At 47.8% G+C, this 27,062-nt stretch overlaps 1 protein-coding gene across 1 annotated transcript in view; it reads right to left on the reverse strand.

Annotated features, from left to right (window-relative positions):
• The window catches only part of VWF (von Willebrand factor), a 1,048,714-nt gene that overhangs the window by 968,507 nt on the left and 53,145 nt on the right, over positions 1–27,062 (reverse strand). Inside the window, exon 5 of the mRNA XM_085652611.1 lies at positions 9,114–9,322. Within this exon, the coding sequence (XP_085508737.1) occupies positions 9,114–9,322 (209 nt within the window). The remainder of the gene's footprint in view (positions 1–9,113; positions 9,323–27,062) is intronic.

Below are 27,062 nucleotides of genomic sequence, written 5' to 3' on the forward strand. Positions count from 1 at the left end.
GGAAAATTTAGCATGGGACCGACAGATAGTACGATCTAAGGCCAAATTATCCCAACTGTCGGGTGCAATCCTGAAAGTGGCTAATACTTCTTCCTTCAAGCCCATAAGCCCGGCCCTTGAAACTTACAAGACCCAGGCCAAGGCTGCGGCCATGTATGGCAGTGAGCTATGGGGATACAAAGCGGTGAAGGGCTTATCAACAGTGGAAAATAGTTTTTTAAGGCGCCTTCTAGCCCTTCCAGGTGCCACGCCACTTCAGCCTCTGAGAATGGACATGGGTCTCCCCCCTATTGCAGAGGAGCTTGTGTCAAAGCCAGTGAAGTTCTGGCACAGGCTCTGGTCTACGGACGAACTTCATCATTATAGGGAGGATCTCACCCATGTCATGAGTTTAAACTGCAGTGGCAAAATCCCCTGGCTCACCTTTGTGGAAAATGAACTGTCTGCCATCAATCTCCGTGTCCTGTGGGAGGACCCCGCGCGAGGCTGCCAAACAATCTCGCGCAAAGCCCTGGCACAAATCTACAAAGCCAGGTCCCTTGCTCACTTGATGGTCGCTCAAAATAGCGGCACCCTAACTTTGCGATTTTTAGAATCCAAAAATTCTTATGTTTTTGAACCTTTTATGGATTTTATTTTTCCCATCCTGGCGAGGAAACTGTATGTTCAATGGAGGCTTAGCACACTACCTATTAATTCATACACCTGCAAGTGGACAAATGGGGGCGATAAAACATGTCCCTGCTGTAACAACCATGTGGAAGATGACCCCCACATCTTGTTTGTGTGCCCTGCATACCAAAGGCCCAGAAAATACTGGATAGCACCGCTCTGTAAGAACCTGGGGTTCAGAGAGTATGCACAGGCATACAGGATTTTGAAAACTAGCACCCTGGGCCACATTGTGTTCGCTGTTTCCAAATTTCTTATGGCCATATGGTTGATCAGAAAGAAAAAATCCTCTGAAGCCCCTTGAACTTTCTAATGTAATTTTAAATCACTCCTCGCTGGGAGAGCGGACTCTATTTAAATGTGTTTTAAAATAATGTTTTAATGTTTGTAATGTTTGCATTGCATCTTTTATGGTCTATATGGCCGAAATAAAGAATTGGAATTATCATATTAGCATTAACCACCATGCTAAAATATCAAAGCATGATATTAGGCATATCCACATTAGGCCCAACCCTCATTAGCATTAACACATTATGCACAACATCCTAAGCATAAATACACTACACATTAGGTATCCCAAGCATGAAAACACATTATGCATCTCATTAGGCCTAAACCATATTACGCCTAAATCACATTACGCATCAAACATATTAGGCCCAAACCTCATCGGCATAAACACATTACGCAGTAATCATGGGGCATGAATCACATGAGGCATCACATTAGGCAGGACATCTCTTAGGCATTAAGGCAGCAGTGCACCATAGTAGCACTGGCAAGGGCCTTGCGCCCTAACAACACCCTAAAATGACCCCAGGCCAACTGGCCTTACACCGGGGCTCAAATGCCCTGTGTCCAAAAAGTCAGGGCTCACTCCTGGGCTATCCAATTAGCCCTCTGGCCACCAATGCGGCAAGTACCACGGTGCGCACATGCGTGGGGGGGCATGGGGTGCAACTCACCCCTTCCTCAACAAGATAAATGGCCCCCAAATGTTGCAGCTGCCCGCGCCCTCGCGGTGCAGCTGATGTAGAAAATGGGCAATGGCACCTCTGTGCCTGGGGGAGCCCCACTCTGGGACTCTGAAAACAATATTGCCCCAACGTTGCAGCTGCCGCTACCTGGCGTTGTAGCCTATATAGAAATGGGCCATGTCACCACTAGTGCCTCGTGAGCCCCACCAGGACTCTGAAACACAACTTGCCCCCACGGTGCAGCTGCCCTCTAGCAGGCAGGGCAGCTGGGGAAATATCTCATGACGAAGGGACACAGGCACCCCTGGGCCCTCAGGACCCCCTCGGGGGCCCTAAAGACAATGTGGCCCACATTGGAGCAGCCCGCTGTCAGGCGGGGCAGCTCAGAATCCACAGGCACCGGTAATGTGCCTCGAATGGTACCACAACAATGGAGAAGCCCCCAATCACTGGGACTGCGGGGCAGTACTCCTCCGGCCTCCTCTCTCAGCATGCGGGGCTCTCTCCAGACATGGGAACCCCTCCGACGATCCTGGACCAACTCGCCTGGCATCCACCGGGCCTATCCTCGCTTCACCCGGGCCTCCTCCTGGGACCTGGGACTTCGATGTGGAGCCCGCGAGGCTCCGGACTTCCGGCTTCCGACCGTGGCTCCGCCCAGAGTCAGGCAGCTCGCCTGGCTTCCGGGTCGCACTGCTGCAGCCGGCGGCCACTCTGCGGCAATACAGGGTAGGCTCCCATTTTAACTAAGACAATGGCGGGGTGGGCACCCTCCACAGCCAGCACACAAGCGGGGTGGGCACCCTCCTAAAATAAAAGCATAACCGGGGTGGGCACCCACATTTTAAATATCCATAAGAGCGGGGCGGGCACCAGCTTGCCAACATAAAATCATTAATTGGGCAAATGCGGGGGAGCTCCCACGTAGGGACTCCCTCCAAAAGGGCTGCAGCTCCACGCTGCAAAGGCCATGCTCTCCTTTTCCCTGGGGAAAGACAGCAACGCGCTCAAAAGAGGCCAAGAACAAAAGCCCTGGATTTAAAAGGAACAGGCCCATGCAAAAGTTCTTTCAGGTCCATGCGGCATAGTTGGGCCGAGGGAGGCCAGCACACAGGGCCCTCCAGCAGGGAGGTAAGCCCCCATGGCAGTTACTCCTTGGCCCCCAGCAACAGCACGCCCCAAGTCAGGAACAGCACCCCAGCATAGAACAAAAACATGGGGTCACAGCCCCTGCATTTATACCCAGATTATCTTTGTCAGCAGCGCAGGGTTTGGGGGAACCAGATGTAACTGATTCAGGGGGGAATTGGAGCACTTTGTTTACAAGGCTCCTCTTCCCCTTTGTCAGGTGGGGGCTCAGTGATCAGACACACTACAGGGGCCGGAGCCAGAATTGTACATGCTAGGCACAGATCTATTCAGGGTCAGGTGACTACTCTTCCCACTACTCCCAATGCAGATGTCCCATTCAGCCTAGCGCTGACTCACCCTGCCTCTCCTGGAGCCACACACACCTCACCAGCCCCTGTCACTCACAAGCCAGACATGCAATTCACATCAGGCAGGCAGACACCTAGCACACAGAAATGCCAACTTCTGAAAGTGGCATTTCTAAAATAGTTATAATAAATCTGCCCACACCATTGTGTAGCATTTATTATCACTATTCCAAACACACCAAACTTGACCACGGTGCACCTCTCATATCAGGAATTACCACTGAAACACTTATCAGGGAATCCACAATGCATTCCTATGGGAGGGCAGCCCCACAGTAGTGAGAAAGCAAAATGGCTGTTTGTCACGACCAGAACATGTCACACACTTAAGGGACATGTCCTATCTTTTACCTACAATGCACCCTGCCCATAGGGCTAGCTAGGGCCTACCTTAGGGGTGACTGACATGCAGTAAAAGGTGGATCACTTACATAGCACACACTTTAGGTGCCACGTCACAGCGGCAGTGACACTGCGCGCACAGGCCCTGCAATGACAGAGGCCTGGGATAGGTTTGAATGGTACTTTGGTGGGTGGCGCAATCAGCGCTGCAAGCCCACCAGTAGCATTTAATTTACCAGCCCCGGGTATATGAGATACAACTTTACAAGGGACTAACAGGTAAATTAAATATGCCAAACAGGTGTAGACCAATATTACCATGTTTACCATAGAGAGCACACGCACTTCACACTGAACAGCAGTGCTAAAGTGCCCAGAGTCCTAAAACCACCAACACCATGTCAGAAAAAAGGCTAGGAGAAAGGCAAAAAGTTTAGGGACGACCCTTCAAAAAGGGCCAAGTCCAACATTTCAGTCTTCAGTGGTTAGTTGGGTTTTCTTGGAGGCAAGAGTACTTCTGCTTTTTGTGCCCCAGCAAGCAGGTGTTCAATAACCTGAACCTTGGAAGGAAGTTCCATCCCCGGGGGCCAACAGGAGCCTGGCCCTCTTGCCAACAATATGGCAGAGTCACTTTTTTGAAAGACGTTTGCCTGCGTTATCCTGTGAACTAGCAGGTAACTGGAGAATTTCCTGCTCTGAAAACTTAAATCCTGCCTGTATTTTGGTCATATACTCCTATGTAGTACAGTATTCATAATCATGTGTATAACCAAGAATGTACATATGTTTTATACTCAAATATGGATGTTGTTTAGTAGTAGTTTGAAGCTTCCTGTGGCTCTGAGTATGCTTGTTCATTTTTAAGGCTCAAGTAGGCTTCGAATGCAGCAGGTTCAGAGTTGTACATTTGCACATTTCCTAGCTGTGCAATTTCACTTTTGAACTTGGCAAGTGGAAGCAGGATTTTAGGAGAATAAGGAAACCTAGTATTGTATTTATGAATGATATTGTCTCCTCAAGAATATCCAGTGCTTTTTGAGGGAGAAGATCCTGACATTTGCTTATTAGGTACATTTTAGCTGAGAGTAACAAGGTTCTACTAATCTCCATTGACTTGTATTGAGAGAATGCATATAGATATGGCTTCTAAAATTCCCTCCCTTTCTCAGCTCTTTGCTCCAACTAACCACTTTCTAGCATGTTTTCCTCTTCAGTTGAAATGACAAGTGACTTTGACCTTTTGCGCTGCTGCTTGGTATTAACATAAACACTAGCTGGACTTTATGCTTAATGACTTACTGTGTTTGAGTTTTTACAACTACATCCTAACTGTTTTCTTACAAATACCCTGCCTCCTTTTGCAGCACTTCCTCTTTTAAATACTGTAAATCTTCCCATGAGCTCTAAAACAAGATTCATTACCCTAGAAGAGCTCTGATCCTTTCCCTAGCAATTCCCTTGTTTAGATGAGATGCCCCACCCTCTGTCATGGCCTACACTGGTGTCCCTCTGTCTGGGCTTGAAGCCAGACATTGTAGGAGGGCACTACAAATGAATGGCAGCAATTCCTGGCAGATTCATTTGACATCTCCAATTGAAAGGAAGAACTGTTAAAGCTGTCCTTTATTCTGCCAAGATCCCTGTCTCTCTCCAAGACCTTTCTTTCAGGGCCCAGAGGCCAAGTACTTGTCTTCCAGGAACATGGTTGTTAACAGCCAGTTAAGGATATGTATTGGACATGTGGAGTAGGGCTGAGAGGCAAACTGGTTCTAAAATTGTTTTCTATCAGGCTGCACAAAATACACTTCCTTAAAGTTAATCTTTCACTAATGGGATCAGTCATCTACGTTCACCATTAAATCAAGTATATGAAACTAAGAGAAAAATTGCTTTTAATAATCGCTCTAACACTTTTAAAAGCCATGGTTGTAAAACAATGACTTTATTCATAGCTACATCTGTTCATGGAAAATTGAGCTTTACTACACAATGAAAGCAGCATTTGGGGAATTGTAAACTGAGAGGACATACTATTTCCAGGGTGTAGCATGCCACATTTTTATATATTAGTCACACAGCCTTGTGGGCATAGACGGCACACTTTATGGGTGTCTTAGCAAAAATATAAAATAGGTTTTCTACATAAGACAGGCACTTTCCCTTCTAATGTGTTACTGTAGTGCTTTTAAACTACAGCCCAGCCAGAGTCTAATGGTAGTCTCTGATGTTTTGCTGAGTTCGTTTTTGCTGGCTTTAGGTCTCTGCACACTTTAGCACTGCTAACCAGTTCTAAAGGGCTTGTGCTCTCTCCTTAAAACATGATAGAATTGGCTTATACCCAATCGGCATATTTAGTTTACTTTTAAGTCCCTAGTAAAGTGGCAATACTGGTGTCCAGGCCCTGTATTAAAATGCTACTAGTGAGTCTGCAAAACAAAGGGTCTGTATCACTGATTGTACCACCCACTTAAGTTGCCCTTTAAATATGTCTCAGGCCTGCCACTGCAGCCTGTGTGTGTTTTTCAACCTGGTAAAATACACCTTTTGCCAGACCCAAAACTTCTTTTTTAATACATATGTCACATCGAAGGTAGGCCCTGAACAGCCCAGAGGGCGGGTGCAATGTATTTAAAAAGTAGGACATGTACTTTTAAGGTTTTACACGTCCTGGTAGTGAAACCTCTTAAATTTATTTTTCAGTACTGCAAGTCCACTTCTCCCAAAGACTTGGAGTCACCTTATTACATTTAATAAGCTGTAACTTTCAATTGGTAACAGGTATAAAGTTCATGTTTGGTGTCTTTGTTATTGTTATGAAATATCCTCTCTTATGGTAAAGTCGGATTTTAAATTACAATTTTAAAAATGCAATTTTTAGCAACTTGCCATTTTCGTGCCTTAGCCATTTAGTCCCTGTAGCCTGTGTCTGGGTCACATGACTAGGTGTAGCTGACAGTTTGGCTTTATGTATTCCTCCTAGACAGCCACACACAATAGAGAGCTTACATGTGCCTGGATGGGCCATCCCTGGCAATATGGGAGGGAGGAGTTGGGAACACCCCTACTTACAGCTGAATAGGCTGTGTTCTGCCTCCACACAAAGGGCTGCATAATTACTGTAGTTAGTCTAGGGCCAGGGCAATGGAGGCCAGAAACCTATGCACTTCAAAGTGAAACCTCTAAAACTTCTCCCACTTCAAAGTGATACCCAAGTATAGGTATTAGACCGCATGCACCAACTCTTCAGAACAATTCTGGACCTGTGGAGACTCTGCCAGGAAGAAGGACTGCTATGCTGCTGAAAGCAATGCCACTCTGTTGGACTGCTGCCCTGCTGAATTACTGCCTTGCTGGACTGCTGTTTTGCTGGATTCCTGCCCTGCGGTCCTCCTGCCTGAGGCAGAGAAACTGGACTTGCACCTGAAGTCATGACTCCCAGAGTGACTCCAATAGCTTCTCTACAAGCCTCCTGTTCAGAGCCTCAGGGACATAACAGGCTCCCAACCACCTGAACCAGCACCCAAATCCAGCTGGAGTAAGCCCCTGACCCCCCCCCCCCAGTGGTACCCCTCAGATCCTGGACCGTTGGTGTGGCCTCAGTGGCATTTATGGGCTCTTCGTCACCATGAGTGGGCCTATTGGTGCCAAAATATTGTCACTCGCACTGCCCGCAAACTCAACTCTTATCAATACAGAATTGACTAATCAAAGGGAGCGACACAACAAAGCTCCAGCCCGAATGTTTGCGATGACAGCAGGATCTTCACACTGCAGTGATTACAGTCTGCAACACCTGGCCTGCTCTTCATGCTACATCAACAACCATCCACAATGCTTCCCTACTCCTTGCAGCCCCCTTCACCATGAACGGGGCTCTTTGCACTGGACTAATAAGGTAATTTTTCAGCAGGACTAAACTAGTCCCAGTATCCACCCCACACTCCACTGCGTTTGGCCTCAACTTGTGACTTTCTCCCAGTCTCGCACGACCAGATAGCAGCGAGTGGCACTTTGGGCTTTTTGGCGCTATTTTCACTCAAATCTTTAAAACTGCATCTCTCTGGTTCTACTGTTTAGATTTTTTATGTTTTGGCCTTGATTTATTTATTACATTTTGCTCAATTTGTCTAAATTGGTGTTAGGACTACAAGCCACATCAGGTACATTTCCAGGCAAATTAGTCTACCTGTCTTGTGACTATTTTAATGCAGCATATTTCCCTGTGTTGAGCTTTGCATAGCTTACAATTTTAGGAAATGAACGGCCAACCAAATGTGCAAAATGTGCAAAACCTCAACTGAGAAAACACTTTTCCCTTTGGGGAAATACTCTTCCCGTACATGCTAACCAGATATGTGGGCCCACTGTTCCCCTTCCCAATCCTGGAAGGGGAGTTACTCATCACTTGGCTTGAGTAAATCTCCAACCCTTTCCAGGGTGGGGAAGGGTCAGATTTCATTTTGTAAATACCCACAAACGTACATATTTGTGGTCAGTTCACAAATCTACAAGATTAATCATGACTTGTAGTCCCTACTTCCCATGCCTTGTGTTGCATTTGCTACTGCAGATGTAGCTGCACTTGTGGCTGACAAATCTGTATTGTAAAACCTTTTATGCCTGACAGGGCTCCTTTTGTGAATGCCAGCTAGTATTACATGGAGTTATTTTTTGCTGCAGAAAATATCTTTGTGAATTGGACCTTTTGGGGCTTATTTACAAGCCCATTGCCCCACAGGTGTATCACTTTTATTGACGCACCAGCAGTGCAATGGGTTCCCCATATTTACAAGGCCATAAAAGTAACCTTGCCTGACTTTTCATGGCCTTGTACATATATTTCCCTTTCACGCATAACTCTGCGTTAAAGGGGCGTTCCATTGGTGTTGCGGTGGGTGTTCCAACGCAACATCCATTGAACGTGGCGCATTTCCAGATTTACAACGCTTGTAAACCTGGGAATGCTTCAGAATCCCATGCCTCCACAGGGGAGGCGTAAGGAGGCGCAATGAGGAGAAATACTTTTATTTCTCCTCGTTTTTTCCTCTTTCTAGGCGGGCTGCATTTTGCAGCAAACCTAGCAATAGGAAAATGCACAAAAACAATCTTCCCCTCGGCGCAGGCACCCTTGCAAAAGGATACAAGGGTGTTTGCGCTGGCGCGCGACTGCTGTTTGTGCGCCGGCGCAGGGGAGAAGGACAGGAATGTGTCGTATCTTGTAGATGCGGCGCTTTCCTGCCATTTTCTTTTATGACGCACGGCAGCGCAGCAGGAAGGCTTGTTGCACTACCGTGCATCAAAATCTTGTAAATGAGGCCCTTTGTTTTTATTTGTGTTAGTTTTGTGTAGTTCACATAAACCACGAGTTCAACAACTAAAATGCAATAGATTTTTAAAAACCCAGATGCAGAACACTGTGCCCCTGATGACAAGGGGATACCTTGTAACCACAGCTAGAAGGGCGAGCTTTCAGAAAGCTCCACAGCACTGCGTGTTCTAGGGGGAAACGGAATTTTGAAACAGCTTCTTGTAAGGCACGTAAACAATACAACATGTGCACTGCATCCCCACAACTTTCACAAAAGCAGAGAATGTGTTTTTCGAAAACATGATATCTCACCCTCTTGAGTCATGAAGTCATCGTCAGCAAAAGTATTAAAGTTTCCGCAGAGACCGCAGGTTTTGTTGAAGTGCTTGTCAGACAGCACGATTTCCACATTCCCAGTGATGTCAATCCTCACCGCAAACCCATGCTCAGAGCTGCTCAGCTTGTAGTACCCGGCTTCATTTTCAAGGAAGATGCCATTGGAGGCGTAGGGCATGGATATCCTGCCAAAAGAAATGGGCACTTAACTTTAGGAGGAGCCAGGGGCTGCGGGTATTTAAGAGTGCTGCTAAAGCTCTGCTTTTCACATTGTTGTGGTTTTTGAAGTATTCGTGCTATGTGGATGCTCCTCAAATAAGATAGAAACATTTCACAGCACATTCTTGTTCTCCTAAATAAGAGGCAATAAAACTGAAAGAGCAGTAAATAGTATTTTACAGTCTCCACCCTCATGGTCATACCTACCAAAATATGCTGGGGAAAATGCCCGGTACATGTAGGATATGCACACTTTGGTGTGTAAGGCACCAAAACCTGCATTTTATTGCAATCTGAAAGAGGAACGATTTTGTCGCACCTGCTAAATTCTGAACCCTGGGGTATCAGATTTCAACAGGTGCAAAAAATATTGGCAGACTTTTTGGGACACTCCTAATTGAAGCCTTCCTAGATAGCCAAAAGGCTTCTTAATATGAAAAACTTGAATTATATTCTTTAAAAATGATTTCAATATTATATTCTGCCTGCCAACGGGCATTTACTGGGACTGCATCAGTAAGCTATTTTCATGCATACATTTTGCTTTGTATTATGTAGTCCTGCCAAGTACCACGCATCAGGTGTTAAAATAACGCATTTTAGTGCTGTGTCAACATCACGGCACATAAACACATTGGTCATACATTTAAAGAGCTCCTTGAGACACTGTGGGGTCATGAGAGGTGCTCAATGGCTGAATAAAAGCAGCCAGTGCGTGTCACTTGCTGTACAATTTACAGCTTCATGTCCTAGTGCCTGGGGTGCTCACTCATTACTTTGACATGAGTTGGAAACATTGTTTCGGTCCTCCACAGCTAAACAAATTGTTCTATGGCTGCCCCGGCCCTCAGCGAGACAAGTGGGGCGCTGGATCATTGGTGCAGCGGAAGAATCTTTTTTCAAAATTAAACACACCTCAAGCGACGGGCCCAACCTCATACGGATTCGGCAACATTGGAGGTATTTTGTTAAACTGTTCCTGGTCAATGACATGAGAGTGGGATTTTGGATCAGAGAGCAGGTCACACACCTTGACCATAGTGTGCTTGCATCCGGCTCCCAAACGATATTGAAGCCAGCAGCAGCCTCTAGATAATCTAATTTATCAATGCTGTCACGTTGTAATGTATGTTGCATTTAGCAGGTGTGTAGCATTTTTACATGATATTGTTTCATGCTGCTCATGCTCACATCACTGTGCGATCCTTTGGGGTTGTGGCGTATATGTGTGTGGACGGTGTTTGGTATCTCTAGGACACTTACTCTTATTTACACTCTGCAAAATTGCGGTAGACACGGGGAAAATATGAGTTGTGGTTCACATTTATTCCTCATATTCCAACCCTGAACTCTGTGGTGGGGAAAGTGTGATGAGTTTTGTCTTATAAATGCAGGCCTGTTGAGGGTAAGGATTTGAGAATGTAGGGATAAAACAGATGTTTACACCACAGTTTCTCAGTGTACTTACCCTATCACTCCTATTTATGGAAACATAAATGGGTTCCATAAAGTATTGGGACCGCTTTTATCAGCCTACAGTTTTTTGGGGTTGGTTTCAAGTGCAAAAGTATAGTGCGAAAGGGGCAATGTTTGCATAGTGATTTTCTTTAACATAATATATTATCATTAGAGGTTGGCCATGACTAACAATTTAATCTGAGACACTTTGCCAGCATGTGCAATCTCACAATTTTCAATGTATTTACATTTTCATACTTCTAAAGCCACCACAGAACCCCTACACCTCTTACCTATAGACTGATATACTAGGAATTCAAGCTGGAGCAAGCAGTGGCCAGGCCAACAGAAAATTTGACCAATAAGACAGTAATTTTACAAATGTGCTCTCACACTTTACCTCAAACTTAAAGAACAAGCTCAGCAAAATATATAGGGGTATAATCTCAAGGACACGTTGCCGATTTAGCAACACTTTTCTGCCACGAAAGTGGCGATAGATTTTTCGCCCCATTCACAGGCCTGCGCAAACAGCTGACATCGTCAGTTTACCTGCGATATCTGCCGCTAAAAACATCGCCAGGGCTGACAGCGTCAACTAACGCTAAGCATATGCAGAGTAGGCGATCCCTTCCAAAAACTCACAATAACACCACTTCGCGATATTCTCAACGACCAGCCAGATCGGTGATGCGGGCCAAAAACAGGTGATAAGGCACATATTAGCAGCAGGGACTTAAGTCCTGCTTTTTTCTGGTCTTAAGTAGGACGAACCCTGCAGTAGAAAGGGAACCCAGCCCATAGCCACATCTGAAGACCAACAGATGCCATGGAGCTACTAATCATGCAGCTCAGAGACCCAAGAGGGCCACAACACCCACAGCCACCACCCCCAGGACCACCCACCACCCCTGGACTACCACTGAGGCAGCTCAGAACAAGACAGCGGACCTTCCGAAAAAGCACCATCCTCAGAGAATTAACGCCAGAGGATGTTATTGCCCATTACAGGCTCAAAAGGACAGCCATCCTCCGCATCCTGACCCACATTGACCACAGGCTGACAGTACCATCACAGCGGACAATCAACATCCCTCCGCAGACAAAGCTGCTGGATGTGCTGCACTTGTTGGCCTCTGGTACCTTCCAACCAACAACTGCCAGAGTCAGAGGAATCTCACAGCCAGCCCTATCAAAGTGCCTCACACCTGTCTCGGATGCCATCATCAGCTTGATACCCCAGCACCTTCACTTCCTCCACACTGCGCAGGAACAGCTGGAGACCAAGCAAGGCTTCTACGCCATAGCTGGCTTCCCGCACGTGTTGGGGCAAATGGCTGCACACATGTCCTACTTGTGCCCCCTGCCGACACTGCACACAATTACTGCAACAGAAAGCACACAAATTCCATCAATGTGCAGGCAATAGTGGACCACCCAGGACTGTTCACCAATGTCGTTGCCAACTTCCCAGGCAGTGTGCATGATTCCTACATCTTCCGACAGTCCATCATCAACCAGCGCTTTCAGGATGGCACCTATGGAAATGGACTGCTCGTTCGTAAGTACCAACAGGACACACCACACCTCAACTCCACAATCATACAACTCACAACTGTGGGAATGCACACCTAACAAAATCACATACAACATGCCAAACAACAGGCCCACCTATCAGACACGACAACACAAGTAACTGTGGTAACAGGGGCCAGATATGTAGACAAACCCTCCACAAAGCCATAGCCCCTCTGCCACACAATTGCAGAATGTGGGGAGAGGTGGTAACCAAGCATGTGCGAAGGAGGCAAGTGTCCCTTGAATAATATTGTACACAATGCCAAGTGTGGCGGTAATGTGCTGGACAGTCTTGAGCATGCAGAGTACAAACATGTCCATGTGGACATATACTGCTGGTGTTTGTAGTGTTTTGCGAGTGGACGCAACCATTTTACCTCAGGCAGTGGGGAAGACCTTGGACATGTAGCTATGACTCCCCCCTGTAAGCATAAGTGTAGTGAACTTGGCCGCCGTACGCCAGTCCAGCGTAGAAATGTGAATAAATAGCCCGGGGCTCTGGGCGTGGTTCACTTCCGGGACGGCTACCAAAGTAACTACTGCGTGTGTCTCTGTGTCCGCCATATCCTGACCATAGGCCTACACACACGTGGCCGACCACCTCCAAAGGACAAATCTACACCTGCATCGAGGTGGCTATGTCGAATATAGGCCTTTTTTTCGCATGCCATAACAACGCATGCCTTAACAATGCCATCGTTACAACGACCGCGTTGTTATTTTGCATACCGTTACAACGCAATTCGGAACCACGACTTGCTTTTAGGGGGCGCTTAATGTTGGAATAGAAAAATTTACTATTCCAACTCCAGTCTGTGCGGACACTAGGGAAGGTGTTGGATTTTAAATCCAACACCTTGTTACCCCTAACACAAGTCGTTTTTCTGACTTGCGCTGTAACGGTATGCAAAATAACAACGCGGTCATTGTAACAACCGCTTTGTTGGCATGCGTTGTTTAGCATGCAAAGTAAAGGCTGTTTACCGGCTACGCCACCCGGCGCACATCTCGTCATCGCCTGCAGGGGTGTGTCTGCCAGGGCGGCGCCCCTCACCCTGCCACGAGGCCGCCTCCGTGACCGGTGGTGCCTGCACGATACTGTGCACCTGCTGCACCCCAGCCCGCTGGTCCCCAGACACGTCCGGTGCCCAGCAGTGATTGCCCGCCCCTGCGCAGCCAGGCCTTACTGCCCACCTGCCAACACCGGCGTGTCTCCAAGAGGGCCCAACACTTGCAGATGCAATCTTCGAGCCCGGGGCCCGTGAGCTTGGCAGCCTCCACAGCCAATCGCTGGCTTCCGTGCACCAGGCCCCCAGCGCTCCCAGCAGCACCGCACTGCGGAGTTCTGTGTGTGCTGACTGCTCCCTTCAGCCTACACTGCGGTCCAGCAGGTCTGAGACATATCCAATCCAGTCAGCCCCAACAGGCCTACTGCATCATCGCAGGCTGCACACCCGCTCAGCTCTTCCAGTGAGACTAACTCAGTGGACCGCAAGTCATCACCACGTGGCGGTAGGCCCATGCCGGACGCAGTACCTCAGGTGCCACTACCTCAGTGCAGCGCAAGTCAATGTCCAATGGGGCTACCCCATAAGTCCACCTCCAGCAGCCGACAGCATGTCCTCGGTAACGCCACTGGAGCCCTTCACAGTCACGGGGCCACCCCCGTCCCCGGCAGGCGGCTGGAAAGCCTGGGTGGACGTGCTCCAAAGCGCAGAACATCCCAGTGCCACCGCGGCAGAGCACGCGTAGGCATGTGAGGAGTGTAAAGAAATGGCATGAGGCTCTGGGCATGGTTCAGTTCTGGGCTCAGGGTGTGGTTCAGTTCCGGGCTGGCCACAAACATGACTATGGCGTGTGTCTCTGTTGTAGTGTCGGCACCACCCGGCCCTTAATCAACAACGTTGCAATGTCGCATGCACTCGGAGGGCGGGCTCACCCGAATGGATAAATAAAAGAGCGGAAGACTGCTCGGGGTCTTGGTTAATACATGCCAACTGTTGTGTGTATATCTTCATTGCCGCAGCATAAGCCAAAGGCCTAGCCTCAATCGCAGCGTGAGTTCAGCCAGGCCTGAACTCTACATCTGTGTCTGCCTTATCCTTACCATAGGCCTACACACATGTGGCCCCCACCTTCAACGGCCCATATCACAGTGTTGTTGTCAGGTTTGCGGACATGCGCAGATAGGCATTACAATGGTGTGCCGTAGGAGTGAAAGTGATGCAACCGTGCAGCGCACACAAGTAAATAGGCTCGGGGGAGGGAGGAGCAGCTGTGAGGCCACGTAATACACATTGATCCCACACATTTGCCAGAAGCAATACTTGGCAAACATGAATCCGAAAGTCGCACAAATCACACGCCACACAACTTGTGAGTCTGCCAACACAGCATGCAGAACCACCAATTTACACTAATCTCACTTACCTCTTACAGGTGATCAAGGATATGCACCCTGCACGTGGATGATGACACCCCACCGAGCCCCGTACACCCTGGCTCAGAGGCAGTACAATGTGGCCCACAAACGCACCAGGGGCATTGTTGAGTGCACATTTGGTGTGTTAAAGTAACGTTTCAGGTGCCTGGACATCACAGGTGGAAGACTCCTGTACAGCCCAGATATAGTGTGCAAGATGATCATTGCATGTTGTGTGTTGCACAACAGATGTGTATGCACCAATGCCCATGAATCCAAGTGCCAGATGCACCGGATGTTGATGAGGAAGATGAGGCAGGTGGACCACACCCCACTGCAGCTGCAGCAGGTATAGCCCGAAGGAACACAATCAATAACAATTTCTTTGCATGATTATGTCACATTGTGACTGTCCTTAGCAATCATGGAACAGTACAAAATGACCACATGAACAGCATATGCAAATAAATTCAGTGCAACACACGTTCCCTGTGTGCATGTCAGTCCTCTGCATTAGCACATCACTCTGACAAGTGTAAGTGCAACATTAAGTGCTAACAATCTCACAAATGGCAAATAGATGGTGCAGATGTCACCTCTGTGCAGTGAGGCTGTTTAGGGTGTCACGTATTCGAAATTCCATTTCAGGGTGTCAAATGTAGTACGTAATCCCACTCATCAGCGTATCACATGTGTACAAAAACATGACATGAAGGCTGTAATTGGTGTCCAAAAAAAGACAACAGGGTGTCATTTGGGGTCAGATATGAGATTTCGGTGTCATTTGGGGTCAAATATGAACCATCCTGATGCAGAGATGCACCCTGGGACTCAAGTCCCACAACATGAGCAACATGGACGTAAGGGGGACGACGTCAGGGGTTGTTTGTGCACGTGGATGTGTCAGAGTGTGACCTGCTCCTTAATGGATGTGGTCCACACTCACCCACCTCAATGTCGTGGTGTGCACCAGGTCATGATAATTGGACTGCAGCCATGCTAATCGTCATGCAGTGTCACTTACATTGTCAGTGTGGCTAATGGACCCACAGCTTTGCTGGGTTCAGCACATGTGTATGGGTTTGTAGTGAGATTAGTGATGTGTGGGGAGGGCCCCCTCTGGGCCATTGTCGACGGGGGCCCACTTGCTGTTTCTGTGTGTGCTGCAGTATGCCAAGGAGATCAGGGTCATGATCCTTAGTCATTGTGGGTGTGCACTGTGCTATACTTAATTGTGCATGTGTGCCATTGTGCCCATCTCCCCCCATCCCCCCAGCCCCTTGTCATTACTCACCCTGTTGCTGTTGGGTCAGGTCATGTTGAGCTGTGTCCGGTCCCCCAGCAATTGCCACCGTTTCCCCACTGATGACTGTGGATACCATTTCCTCCATCTCATCCAGCTCCTGCTGTGGCTCTTGACTCCCACCTCCAGTCTGCATTGCTGCTTTCTAGTTGTTAGCGAGTTTCAGCTTGGTTTTGCGCTTCACATCATTCCAGCGCTTCTTGGCACTTCACTCCGACCGCATACACCTTGACCAAGATGGACTGCCATATTGCATTTTTAGCTGCCAATGACACAGTGGAGGTGAAGAACAGTTGGTGGTGTTCTATCATCTCCGTAATCAGGTTCTTGCTTTCCTGCGAACTGAATTGCGGGTCCCTCTTCTTCTTCTCCTTGCCCTTTTCCTTCCCCGACGTCCCTGGCTGGTCCTCCGGGGGATTTGTGGAGTTCTGGTTGGCCTCTGTAGTTGCTCCAGCTTCCTCCATGGTGCTTCTCAGTTCTTTGGGTTTTGTTTTTTGTTTTGTATTTTGGGCAGCTTTTATGGTGAATTTTCCTGCCTGACATGGAAATAGCAAGCCTGGCGCTGCTTATCGCTGATATTGTCATCGCTGTTAGGCCCATCGCAACTTTTTTCACGTTCAGGTGTCCTTTTTTATCGGTGTTTCGGTAATTTTAACGTGGACATTTGATGTGTTATTGGGGAACTATCGCCTGTTGCCGGCGTGTTAAGAATACGCCGTTAACACGGCATTCGTTTCCTGCGATAGATGGCGTTATGTACAATTGCGTTAGCCTAGGGTGGCGATGATTATCGCACGTTCTTGAGAATATCCCCCATAATATGGTATTAACCCAGGGCAGACAGCACAGAAAGGAAGCGCTGGCTGTGGTGAAAATCCGCCCAGAAAGCGCATTAGTGTGAACCACAAGATAACACCATCTCATTGAAAAAGTGAGATTTTCGATAAATACGGTGCACATTCATTATACACTTATGCAGAATCGTAAATACCACATGTGCAGATAACATGCATACACATTGTGACAGTGGGAGCCTCTGTCACCCTGCGCTGGAGCTGCTGTGGTGACATGTTATGGGACAATAGGAGAGACATGGCCTGAGTCGAGGCAATGGAGCCTCTCCCCAGGTTTGAGCCAGCCCCATGCCACTCTCACCTCACCAGCATGGCGTTAGTGCTGGTGAAATAGAAAATTGAGCATGTATCGAACTCAACAACCTGTTTTTACCTCGATTTCGCTGCAGTACCACAGAGTGACTAAATATCTGGCCATCCAAATTCTTTTAAAACTATTCAACATAATCTTTCATTAAAAAGTGTTTGCATTCTCCAAATATTCAGTAGAAGGTTCATGAAACAAATATAACCCTTGTACAGTGTATTCTCCCTCTGAGTTGGCTATAGGTCAGTTTTAAGGTTGTGGGTGGGTGCTAATTTTGGGGCAGGATAGAAACATATGCAGATGAGGCTGAAGGCAGTGAGAGTTCACCCACTGCCTGTTGATGGGTCAGATAAATGTGTTCAGACCAACTCTTGCTCTCTCTGCAGATCTCATTCCATACTTGGCCTCTCTGCAGAACCTAGAGAGCGATATTCATATATGAGCGAACAATAGTCATTTCTATTTTATATGAAAGTGTGTGAAGTAGTTATACACAAATGATGAAATATTGCTAGCAAGGTGAGAAAATGGTTGTTACAGTTGAGCAGAGAGAGACAGGAGTGCTTTTTGTGCTTGATGACAGGGGCCATGGAGTACGCATGCAGCGCCATGTGCTACACTGAAAGAGTGGGACTACAATACCCAATATGCACCACATATGGGACCCAACTCAACGCTACCATTATTTTGGCCTAACGATGTCTGTCTGCACCTCCCGCTACATGACTCTGGGGGTGGCTACACTATGTTGCCTCTGTAATCACTGGAAAAACCGCCTTGGACTGCGCAACTTAGCGAATGAGGCCACACATCACGTGTGAGCCCGTTTCTCATCATTGCGGGCAAGGTTGTACACGGAAGCTCCGTGTATCCATTGACGATGAGAGATGTAGCACATCCAGGCTCTGCTCCTGGACGAGCCCCAGCGTTTTAACCGATCACCATTCATTGAGGCATGGCGGGCAGGACCACACACAGAAATGCCGGCCTCTGCAGAAACTTGAATACTTAAATCGAGCACCATTTCCCCTATGGCCACTGCAAGCAGGGGAGCTGAGCTAACAGTAGGTTGCGTGCAGGGACAGGACCTTTGATGAAGTAAGTTTTTGCTTCCCCCTCATGCCTGAGGATACAGCTGAAGGCATACGTGTAGGCAATTTTTGTCTCCCTTATTTAAGGATCACTTGCTTAATAATATTTGGGCATTTTTCTCTTCCTTATACTCAGTGTATGACTAAAAGGCCTCCCTCTCATGCCCCCGTAGGAACAGGTGCCCCTTTTAAATTTTGGTGAGTGATCCTATCACCCCAAATACGAATATTGTATATTATCACTTTAAATATTCATTGTGTGTACATGAGATAGTTGTGGACTTTGGTATAAACGTGAGCAACCCTACGTTGAGGGTCTGTATGTGTGAATGAGACCACATGTGTGATTTCACGTTCAATTCACTCGCCTTGACTAGTAACTGAACACAAAAAGATTAATGAGTGAGTGGATCTGGTTTGATATCACTGGGATCACTGAATGACGTGCTTTCTTAGTGATAATACCTTGATTGTCACGGCACTTATTTGCTTGGGGACTGCACTGTGAAGTTTCACAGCAACAGTACGCCAAATATTGGCATTACAGCAAAAATTACAGCTTGTTCTCTTGAACCATTTCTTTCCTACAGGTAATTCCCTCAGAAAGCAGTGGCAAGTATATGCCTTTTTCAAAATTCTTTCACAGGCAAATTGCATGCACACATCATTCATGTCTTCGGGACAAGTGACTTTATCGCTACCCACCCTGACGAAAGCCAAGGAATTCATATAGGCTGTTAGGAAAGGGCTGAAACATGTTGGTGTTTTATGGTCATAGGCCATCACATTCTTTAGCCCTACATCCTTATCAACCTTTCCTCCCATCCCAAGAATAAAGGTTACTTTTCGAATGGGACAGTAATTTCATCTTTAAAATTATGCCCCCATAAACCCAGTCTTTATAAGTGCTCCCTGAAACATGGTTGAGCCCACCCTGACCTTTAGGAGGTGGGTTGAACCCGATGATGAAGCATGTCACTACTAGAGTGAGTGAGGGTTATATAAAGAAAAGAGTCTATTTCCCTTCCCACCCACGATAGTGGGTGTGCTACCATCTTATGCACTGACCATCCCCCATCTCTTTACCTCTTCTACAGGAACCTTCCTGGTTCCAGAGGGGATACTACTGTGTTTTTGAGTCTGTGACAGGTTGAACATATCCCTTACATCCTCTTAATTGAGGACCTTTCTACCCTCCTATGGTTCCCATCTGGGACCCCTAACCTTGTGAATAATGTCTGATGAGAGGGGCCATACAATTAGTGCATGCAGGACAGTGTCAGACACCAGTGATGGAGAGGAAAGAGATGACGTGCGAGATATACAGATTGAGGATTTTAAACTGATGCTGAGAAAAGGACATAAGTGGCTACCAGTGAAAGACAGTAAATGAAAGCAGTATGAAGGGAGACCAGGAGTGATCAGATAGAGAAACTCTGAAGACCTGAAATATTTTCAAATATAATTATTCACAACAAAATCGTTATTACTCATTCATCTGATAATGTTAACAAGCAATGGCAATGCCAACATGTCTGGCTTGTTTTAAGTGTGTGTTCATTTTTTGTATTATGTTTAGAAATTATAATATAAATCTCACAGAAAGCACTCAAATACTAGTTACTGCTTCAATTTAATTGCTAGAAATTGTCACTCAATGTTTCACACATTTGACAGTAGAATGACACTCATAAGCACACTGAATCCACTAACATGCCACGCATAAGCAGTATCAAAACTTGGCTGTTATGAAGTTATGTTATGGTGTTGTGCTCTGTCCTCTGCAAATACTTTAAAGATGTCAACAAGTGGGGGCATGGCCAAGCAACATGGCCGACAGGACGTGAGCCTTCTGAGCTCCCAGTCCGTTCGCCAGTAAATCCTGCATTTATCCTGTGAACAGAAGGCAGCAGCCAAATAAAATTGAAGGACCGATTAATGTTGGTCCACCGACCCTGCGGAGGCTATCAAGCGGATTCTGCAGTGCAGGAAAAAGGTGAGTGCTGATACTGCGCGAGGATCGGACTGTGGGCCCTGAGAGGAAGACGTCAGCGGGCGGGCCGAATGATCAGCGCTCGACTGACGAGCTGGGCTTGCGTCTAAGTGGCGGCTGGCGGTGGTTGCGCTGCTGTGGATTCCTGGATTGTCTTAAAGCCCCCTGCGGTGTGAGGAGAAGCGGCCCTGACAGGCACGCGCATCGCAGCTTCAGCGGGGGCGGATTGCGTGCGAGCGCTGGGGTTGGAGCAGACTGAACCTGCCTGGCGATCTGTAACCCCTGACGGGGTGATGCTGTAGCCCCAAGAGGTGAGCGTGCAGCCCAAGCGGCCCCTGTGGTGTGCTCACCGGCTCGACAGGACAGAAGTTGCTACGATTGTGAAGCCAGAGAGGGCCTGAAAATTGTCGCTGTTGATGGGCGCGCCCAATCACAAGGTATTTGCCTGGGTCCCACGAGAGAGCTGCTGCGAAGCCTGGTAACGTGAGGGAGGTTCGGGCACGAGGACAGGGAGCGCTGTGTTCCCCAAATAGTTGTCTCCTCCCCCTGTGGTGAGCTATGAGAAGAGAGCAGTGGAGGGTCCAGCTCTGTATGCCACTGAGGGACCGGACTTGGGTGGACCCCGGCCAGGCCCTGCTGCATACATAGTGCCCATGCTGGAGGGAAATAAGCTCTGCCTGCAGAAAATGTGGCAAGTTGTGGAGAGGAGTGTGAAAACAGGGCCAGACACTTCATGTTGCCATAATGGTATTGCTCCTGGTGGAGTGTCATTGCTGAGCATAGAGCTGACACAAAGGGGTCTGCTGGCCGGATGTCAGGTGAACACCTTACTGGAAAATAAGAGCTGGATGTGACTAGTGGTACTGGCTGGGCGAAGACCGGGATCGTCTTTGGAGAGGAGCAAAGACAACACTCACACCCATTGATCATCACTAAGAGCTGGGCGACCTGTGATTACGGAACCAAAATGGTCAAGGATAAGGCTCAGAAGGCTGTTGGGTCCAATACTATCATACAGTATACTACCCCCAGGCACCAGCCTCAACTTTTGACACTACAGGCCGTGGGGATAGAACAAAAGCTAGAAGGAGAGTGTCAGGAACCCAGAAAAGCATTGGAGAATCGTATAGATACCATCTCCATTGATGTCAACCTCCTCCGTGCAGACTTAAGGAAAGTAGCAGAAAAAGTCACAAATGCTGAAGGAGACATTGTGGAGCTGAGAGGCGACCTGGCAATGCTCAAACAACAGGCGGCGCAGAAGACCATGGCTAAAAAAGTGCTCAAGAGCCGCACTGAGGATGCGGAAGGGAGAGCACGGTGCAGTAACATATGCGTGGTGGGTATCCCTGAGAAAGCAGAACAGGGAGCGGCAGAGTAATTCTTGGACAACTGGATACGAACAAAACTTCGGCCTGTTGGCCTATCGGATATGTTTGTAATAGAAAGCGCACATAGGGCCCTGGTCCCGCCCACAGTGCCGGGGGCACAACCCCACGCAATGATCACAAAAATACGAAATTACTGCGACAGGGACTGTATACTGTGGGCGGCTCGAGAGCAGCGGGAACTCCAGTATGAGAACAACAAGATTGCTGTGTACCCTGATTATATGCAGCACGTGCAAGACTTACGGAAATCATTTTTAGGGGTTAAACGCAAACTTTGCGAATTGAATCTCCAATATATGTTACTGTACCCAGCTAAGGTAATTTGAGAGGGCAGAGCACAGTTTTTTGATACTCCTGAGGACGTTTGGGAACGGCTAGAAATGCGAGGGGAAGGTCGCCCACCTGGTGAGCAGAGAGGACAGAAGAGACGCTGAGGAACATGACAATGAAAAGAGTGAGCCGGAGTAAAAGCGTTGGCTGATCCCGAACAGCAACAGATCACGGTGAACGAGGATGTATCACTGCAGCTGGAGGCGCTAGAGGATAGAAGCCAAATGGCGCAGCCACAAGGAGTGGTGAATGAAGGCTCGGATGAGGAATTGCAGAGCCTGGGGCCAACAATGGGCACTGTGCCTGAAACGCTGCTGGAGGAGCCTCTTGAGAGGAAGGAAGACTAAGAAGTGACTGGCTGCCTGGCCCATCTGAAGTATGAACTCTCGCTGTTATAGATGTGTGGTAATATTATATGTAGTAATTGCTGCTGTAGGGAGAATGTAGTCGCCATCTTGTATGGTGGAACTAGCACACCCATAGTGATGCTTTATTAAGTGTGTGAGTGTGGCGTGAAGGGTACTGGACATACTCTGGGGTTCCTAAGACTGTTTTGGCTACGAAGCTGTCGCATAATTAAAGGGGGGATGGGCTGGGGCAGGAGTGGAAAGTTGTTGCCCCAGTTGGGCTGTTGGGGATGCTGTGCACGTCCTGGTATGAGCAACATCAGATTCGAATGTGATGATTGCTGAATGTTGTCCACGTGTGGGGGGTGGGGCAGGTTTGATTTAAGTTTGGGGGTTGATAAAAGTTGTGTTGCATTAGAAGGTCAGTTGGAACACTGGAGTGACAGATGCAGTGATACAGTCAGTCAGAAAATGCAAGTAAATCATTATGGCGAGAGAGGTAAAGTTCCTTAGTTGAAATGTGTGAGGGTTGGGCACCTGTACCAAGAGACAGAGAGTACTTTCTTTTTTAAAACGACATACTGTAAAGATTGCGTGCCTGCAGGAAACACATTTGGATGACGTGGGTGCTGCCAGATTGGCTAAGAAATGGAGGGGTCAAGTGTTTAATATTTCATATTCCACATGTGCTAGGGGTATGCTGATCTGGGTGGCCCGGGTACACCCTTTAAGTTCCTGTATATGGAGCGGACATTGGGGGTTGGTAAAGTGTTGCTACGGGGGAAACTTGACAGAAAAGATATAACCATACTGAACACGTATACCCTGAATATAGATGACCTGTCCTTTTTCTTAATGATACAAGACTTGATCACTGAGGACCCGGATGCCCCACTTATTTGGCTGGGAGATTTTAATTGTATGCTGAATCCTGATGGGATTGGATAGGCATCTCCCTAGAAAGGGCACCAAGCCGTGTATGACTAAACAACTGAGAAAAGTGATGCATGAACTGGGTCTGCGGAATATCTGGAGGATAAGGCACCCAACACAAAAGCTTTACACGTGTTGTACACCGACACATAACACATACAGTAGACTGGACAGGGTCTTGCTGACTGAATCACCTGTACTAATGGCAGCAGACATAACCCAGCTTGCGAGATTTTTATCGGATCATGCGCCGGTATGCTGTGTGGTGCAATCGAATAGCAGGGATCAAGGCCCTCAAGGATGGAGACTCCCAACGGATCTCCTGGATGTTCAGGTAGGCAGGAAGGCGCTATCGGAGGCACTCACAAACTATTTAACGCTTAATTGGAATACTACTGACAATAGGGCCACGGAGTGGGATGCCTTGAAGGTGGTGGTTTGAGGTGCATGGATGCGATTAATATATGGGGTGAGGAGGCAATTGATTGGTGAGTTACGCGATGAGGAAGATTTACTGGCGCAAGTACAGACGTTCGTGCAGCGACAGGAGGAGACCCGAGAGCGTACAATGCAAGTACAAATCACTGATATATGGGGCAGACTGGACAAGTATACACTTACTAAATATAGGCAATTGCTGCACGCACCGGGAGATAAGTCTAGTCGGCTGTTAGCATGGACACTGCATAGGGAGCAGGAGCCCCCTTTGATCACTTGAACAAGTACGCAATCGGGGGAACTGGTACACTCTACACTAGATATCCTGGAGCAATATCGACAACATATGCATACTTGTATTCGGCTGACCCACTGGTCAAACCGGAACGCTATGCACCGTTTCTGGAGGGCATCCAACTGATGAAGCTCACGGCAGAGAACAGTCTGGAAGTGGAAGCGCAATTGACAGGAGACGAAATAGCAGAGGCCATTGCGGACATGCCCAGGGCTAAGGCACCGGGACTAGATGGATTCCCAAGTGAATTTTATCAGGCGTTCTCGGCTACATTGGTGAAAACCTTTTTTAAAACATTTAATGAGGCCTTCGAAAAGGGGCTATTACCGACAACATTGTGAGAGGGAGAAATAAGTATGTTTCCCCAAGCCGGGTGGAAATAGCCAGGACCCCACAGCATACAGGCCGATAACAAAGTTGTGTAAAGTGCTGGCTAAGATATTAGGACTCCACATAGCCCATTTGATCCATGAAGACCAGTGTGGCTTTATTTCGGGCCGGAACACAGGCATGAACATTCAACGCTTGGACCATATAATGCACTAGACAAGCGCAAGCGCTGAGGAAATTACACTAGTATCAATTGATCTTGAAAAAGCTTTTGATACAGTGGATTGGGGGTACCTACAAGAGGTATTGAAAGTGGCAGGATTCGGGCCCTGTTTCTGTAAGTGGGTCCAGATATTGTACACTAAGCCGAGTGTCCAGATAAGGCTGGGACAAAATAGATCCACAAAATGGTGCCTAGAACAAGGTATGCGACAGGGAAGCCCCCTGTCCCCGTTACTCTTTGCTTTGGCAATAGAGCCTATGGCGGTGTAGGCCAGGTGGGATCTGGATGACTGGGGAATCCGACTGGGGAGCAGTCTGCATCAGGTATCGCTATATACTGACGATACATTGTTCAATGTAAAATCTCCCCGGACAGCGATACCGGAGCTCTTGCAGTTGTTGGATCAATTTGCAGAATATTCAGGCTTGCGACTTAATAGGGCTAAATCATTGGTGTTCTCAATGGCTGGGCTGAAGGGATATGGAGTTGAGGAGCTGCCAGCCGTAGGGCTGTGGTGGGAAATAGGTCACTTCCGTTACCTGGGAATACAAGTCGCTCACGAAGATGCTCAGATCCTTCGCTTGAACATATATAAGGTACTGGACTCTCTGAAGGGTTCGGTAGCATTTTGGAATACGCTACCGCTATTCTTAATGGGCAGAATCACAATGGCAAAGATGGTGTTATTGCCCCAATGCTTGTATACATTACAGAACCCTATGTATAATATACCTATTTCGGTATTTCAGGAATTGAGGTCGTTGTTGGTGTCTTTGTATTGGGTGGTAAAGCGTAGCACAGTGTCATTGCAGCTCCTTTCCAGACACTATAAGGAGGGGGATTAGAGGCGCCCAGATTAGACTTATTTATTATGTAGTTAAGCAAACGGCATTTCTATGTCAAAGGTTTGTGGAGTGCGTGCTGCGGCACGCACCTTTTCATCGGAAGTTAAGCATCTGGCACTTGGCGCCTGTACGTAAAATGACTGAGTGTGTCCTTCAGGGCATGGATGGAGGGTGGATGTCAGGTATTCGTGGATCTATATTTCAATAATGCCTTCCTTACATTTGAACAGGCGTGTGAGAGTTTTGAATTAGGATGTGGGCAGTATTTGCAGTACGCGGGGCTGATGGAGTTAGCCATGGTCACATGGCCCACGTACCAGACCTTGCCCTCAACAACCGAGACTTTGGATGTGCTGCTTACTTGTGGTAGTGGATGTGGATGGGTTTCACTGCTATAGAGGGCTATGAGGTCGGATTCGGTGTCTTGGGTACACAGGGCAAGGGAAGCATGGAATGAGGACCTGCAGGCCCCATTGACAGAGAAGAATTGGGAGAACGCATTTGCATTGACACGTAAAGTATCCTGTAATGTGCGATTGAAATTGATACATTATAATTTACTGTAAAGAGTATATATGACCCCGGTGAGGCTTCACCGCATAGACCCAATCCGGACAGATGAATACCCAAGATGTCACAGTGGGCGAGCATAGTTCTTGCATTTGGCTTGGGAATGCCTGGATGTACTAAACTTTTGTCAGGGTTTGGTGACCAGGGTGTCGGGGGTGGGTATCCGAGTGGAGACTAGCCCTGAGCAGTGTCTTTTGGGACAGATACCAAAGCGTAGGAAAAGTAAGATGGCCTATAAACTGCTACAATTGGTATTGGTGCTTGCCAGAAGGCGGGTAGCGATATACTGGATGAGAACTAGAGTTCAGAAACTGGAAAAATGGATGAGAGATGTGGGTGAGTGGTGACTTGCTTAAGAGTTGCATATGAAAACTTGTAGAAAGGATGAGAAACTCGACGAGGACCTTGAACAGTGGAGAGAATTAGGCAGGACATTGCTCCATATACCGGGGCATGGAAGTGAGCAGGCAGACACATCAGAAAGATGGTGCAGAGTAATGTAATAATCCCCCATCGCCCCATCTCGCTCCTCCCGTTTCCTGCCAAAGTCATCGAGAAGACCGTCAACAGACAGCTTGCCGCCTTCCTCGAGAAGAACGGATCCCTCGACCACTCACAGTCCGGCTTCCGAGCCAACCACAGCACCGAGACCGCCCTCATCGCAGCAACTGACGACATCCGAACCCTGCTCGACAACGGGGAAACAGCGGCCCTCATCCTCCTGGACCTCTCCGCAGCGTTCGATACTGTCTGCCACCGCACCCTAGTACAACGCCTCAGCAACGTCGGAATCCAAGAGAAGGCACTGGAGTGGATCATCTCATTCCTCGCCGGAAGAACCCAGAGAGTCCGCCTCCCCCTGTTCAGATCCGAGGCCACCAAAGTCATCTGCGGCGTACCATCACTCAGCCCCACCCTCTTCAACGTATACATGAGCCCCCTCACAGCCATCGCACGCCAACACAGCCTCAACATCATCTTCTACGCCGACGACACCC

Source organism: Triturus cristatus, chromosome 4_1 (genome assembly GCF_964204655.1).
Source record: "Triturus cristatus chromosome 4_1, aTriCri1.1, whole genome shotgun sequence".
NCBI lineage: Eukaryota > Metazoa > Chordata > Amphibia > Caudata > Salamandridae > Triturus > Triturus cristatus.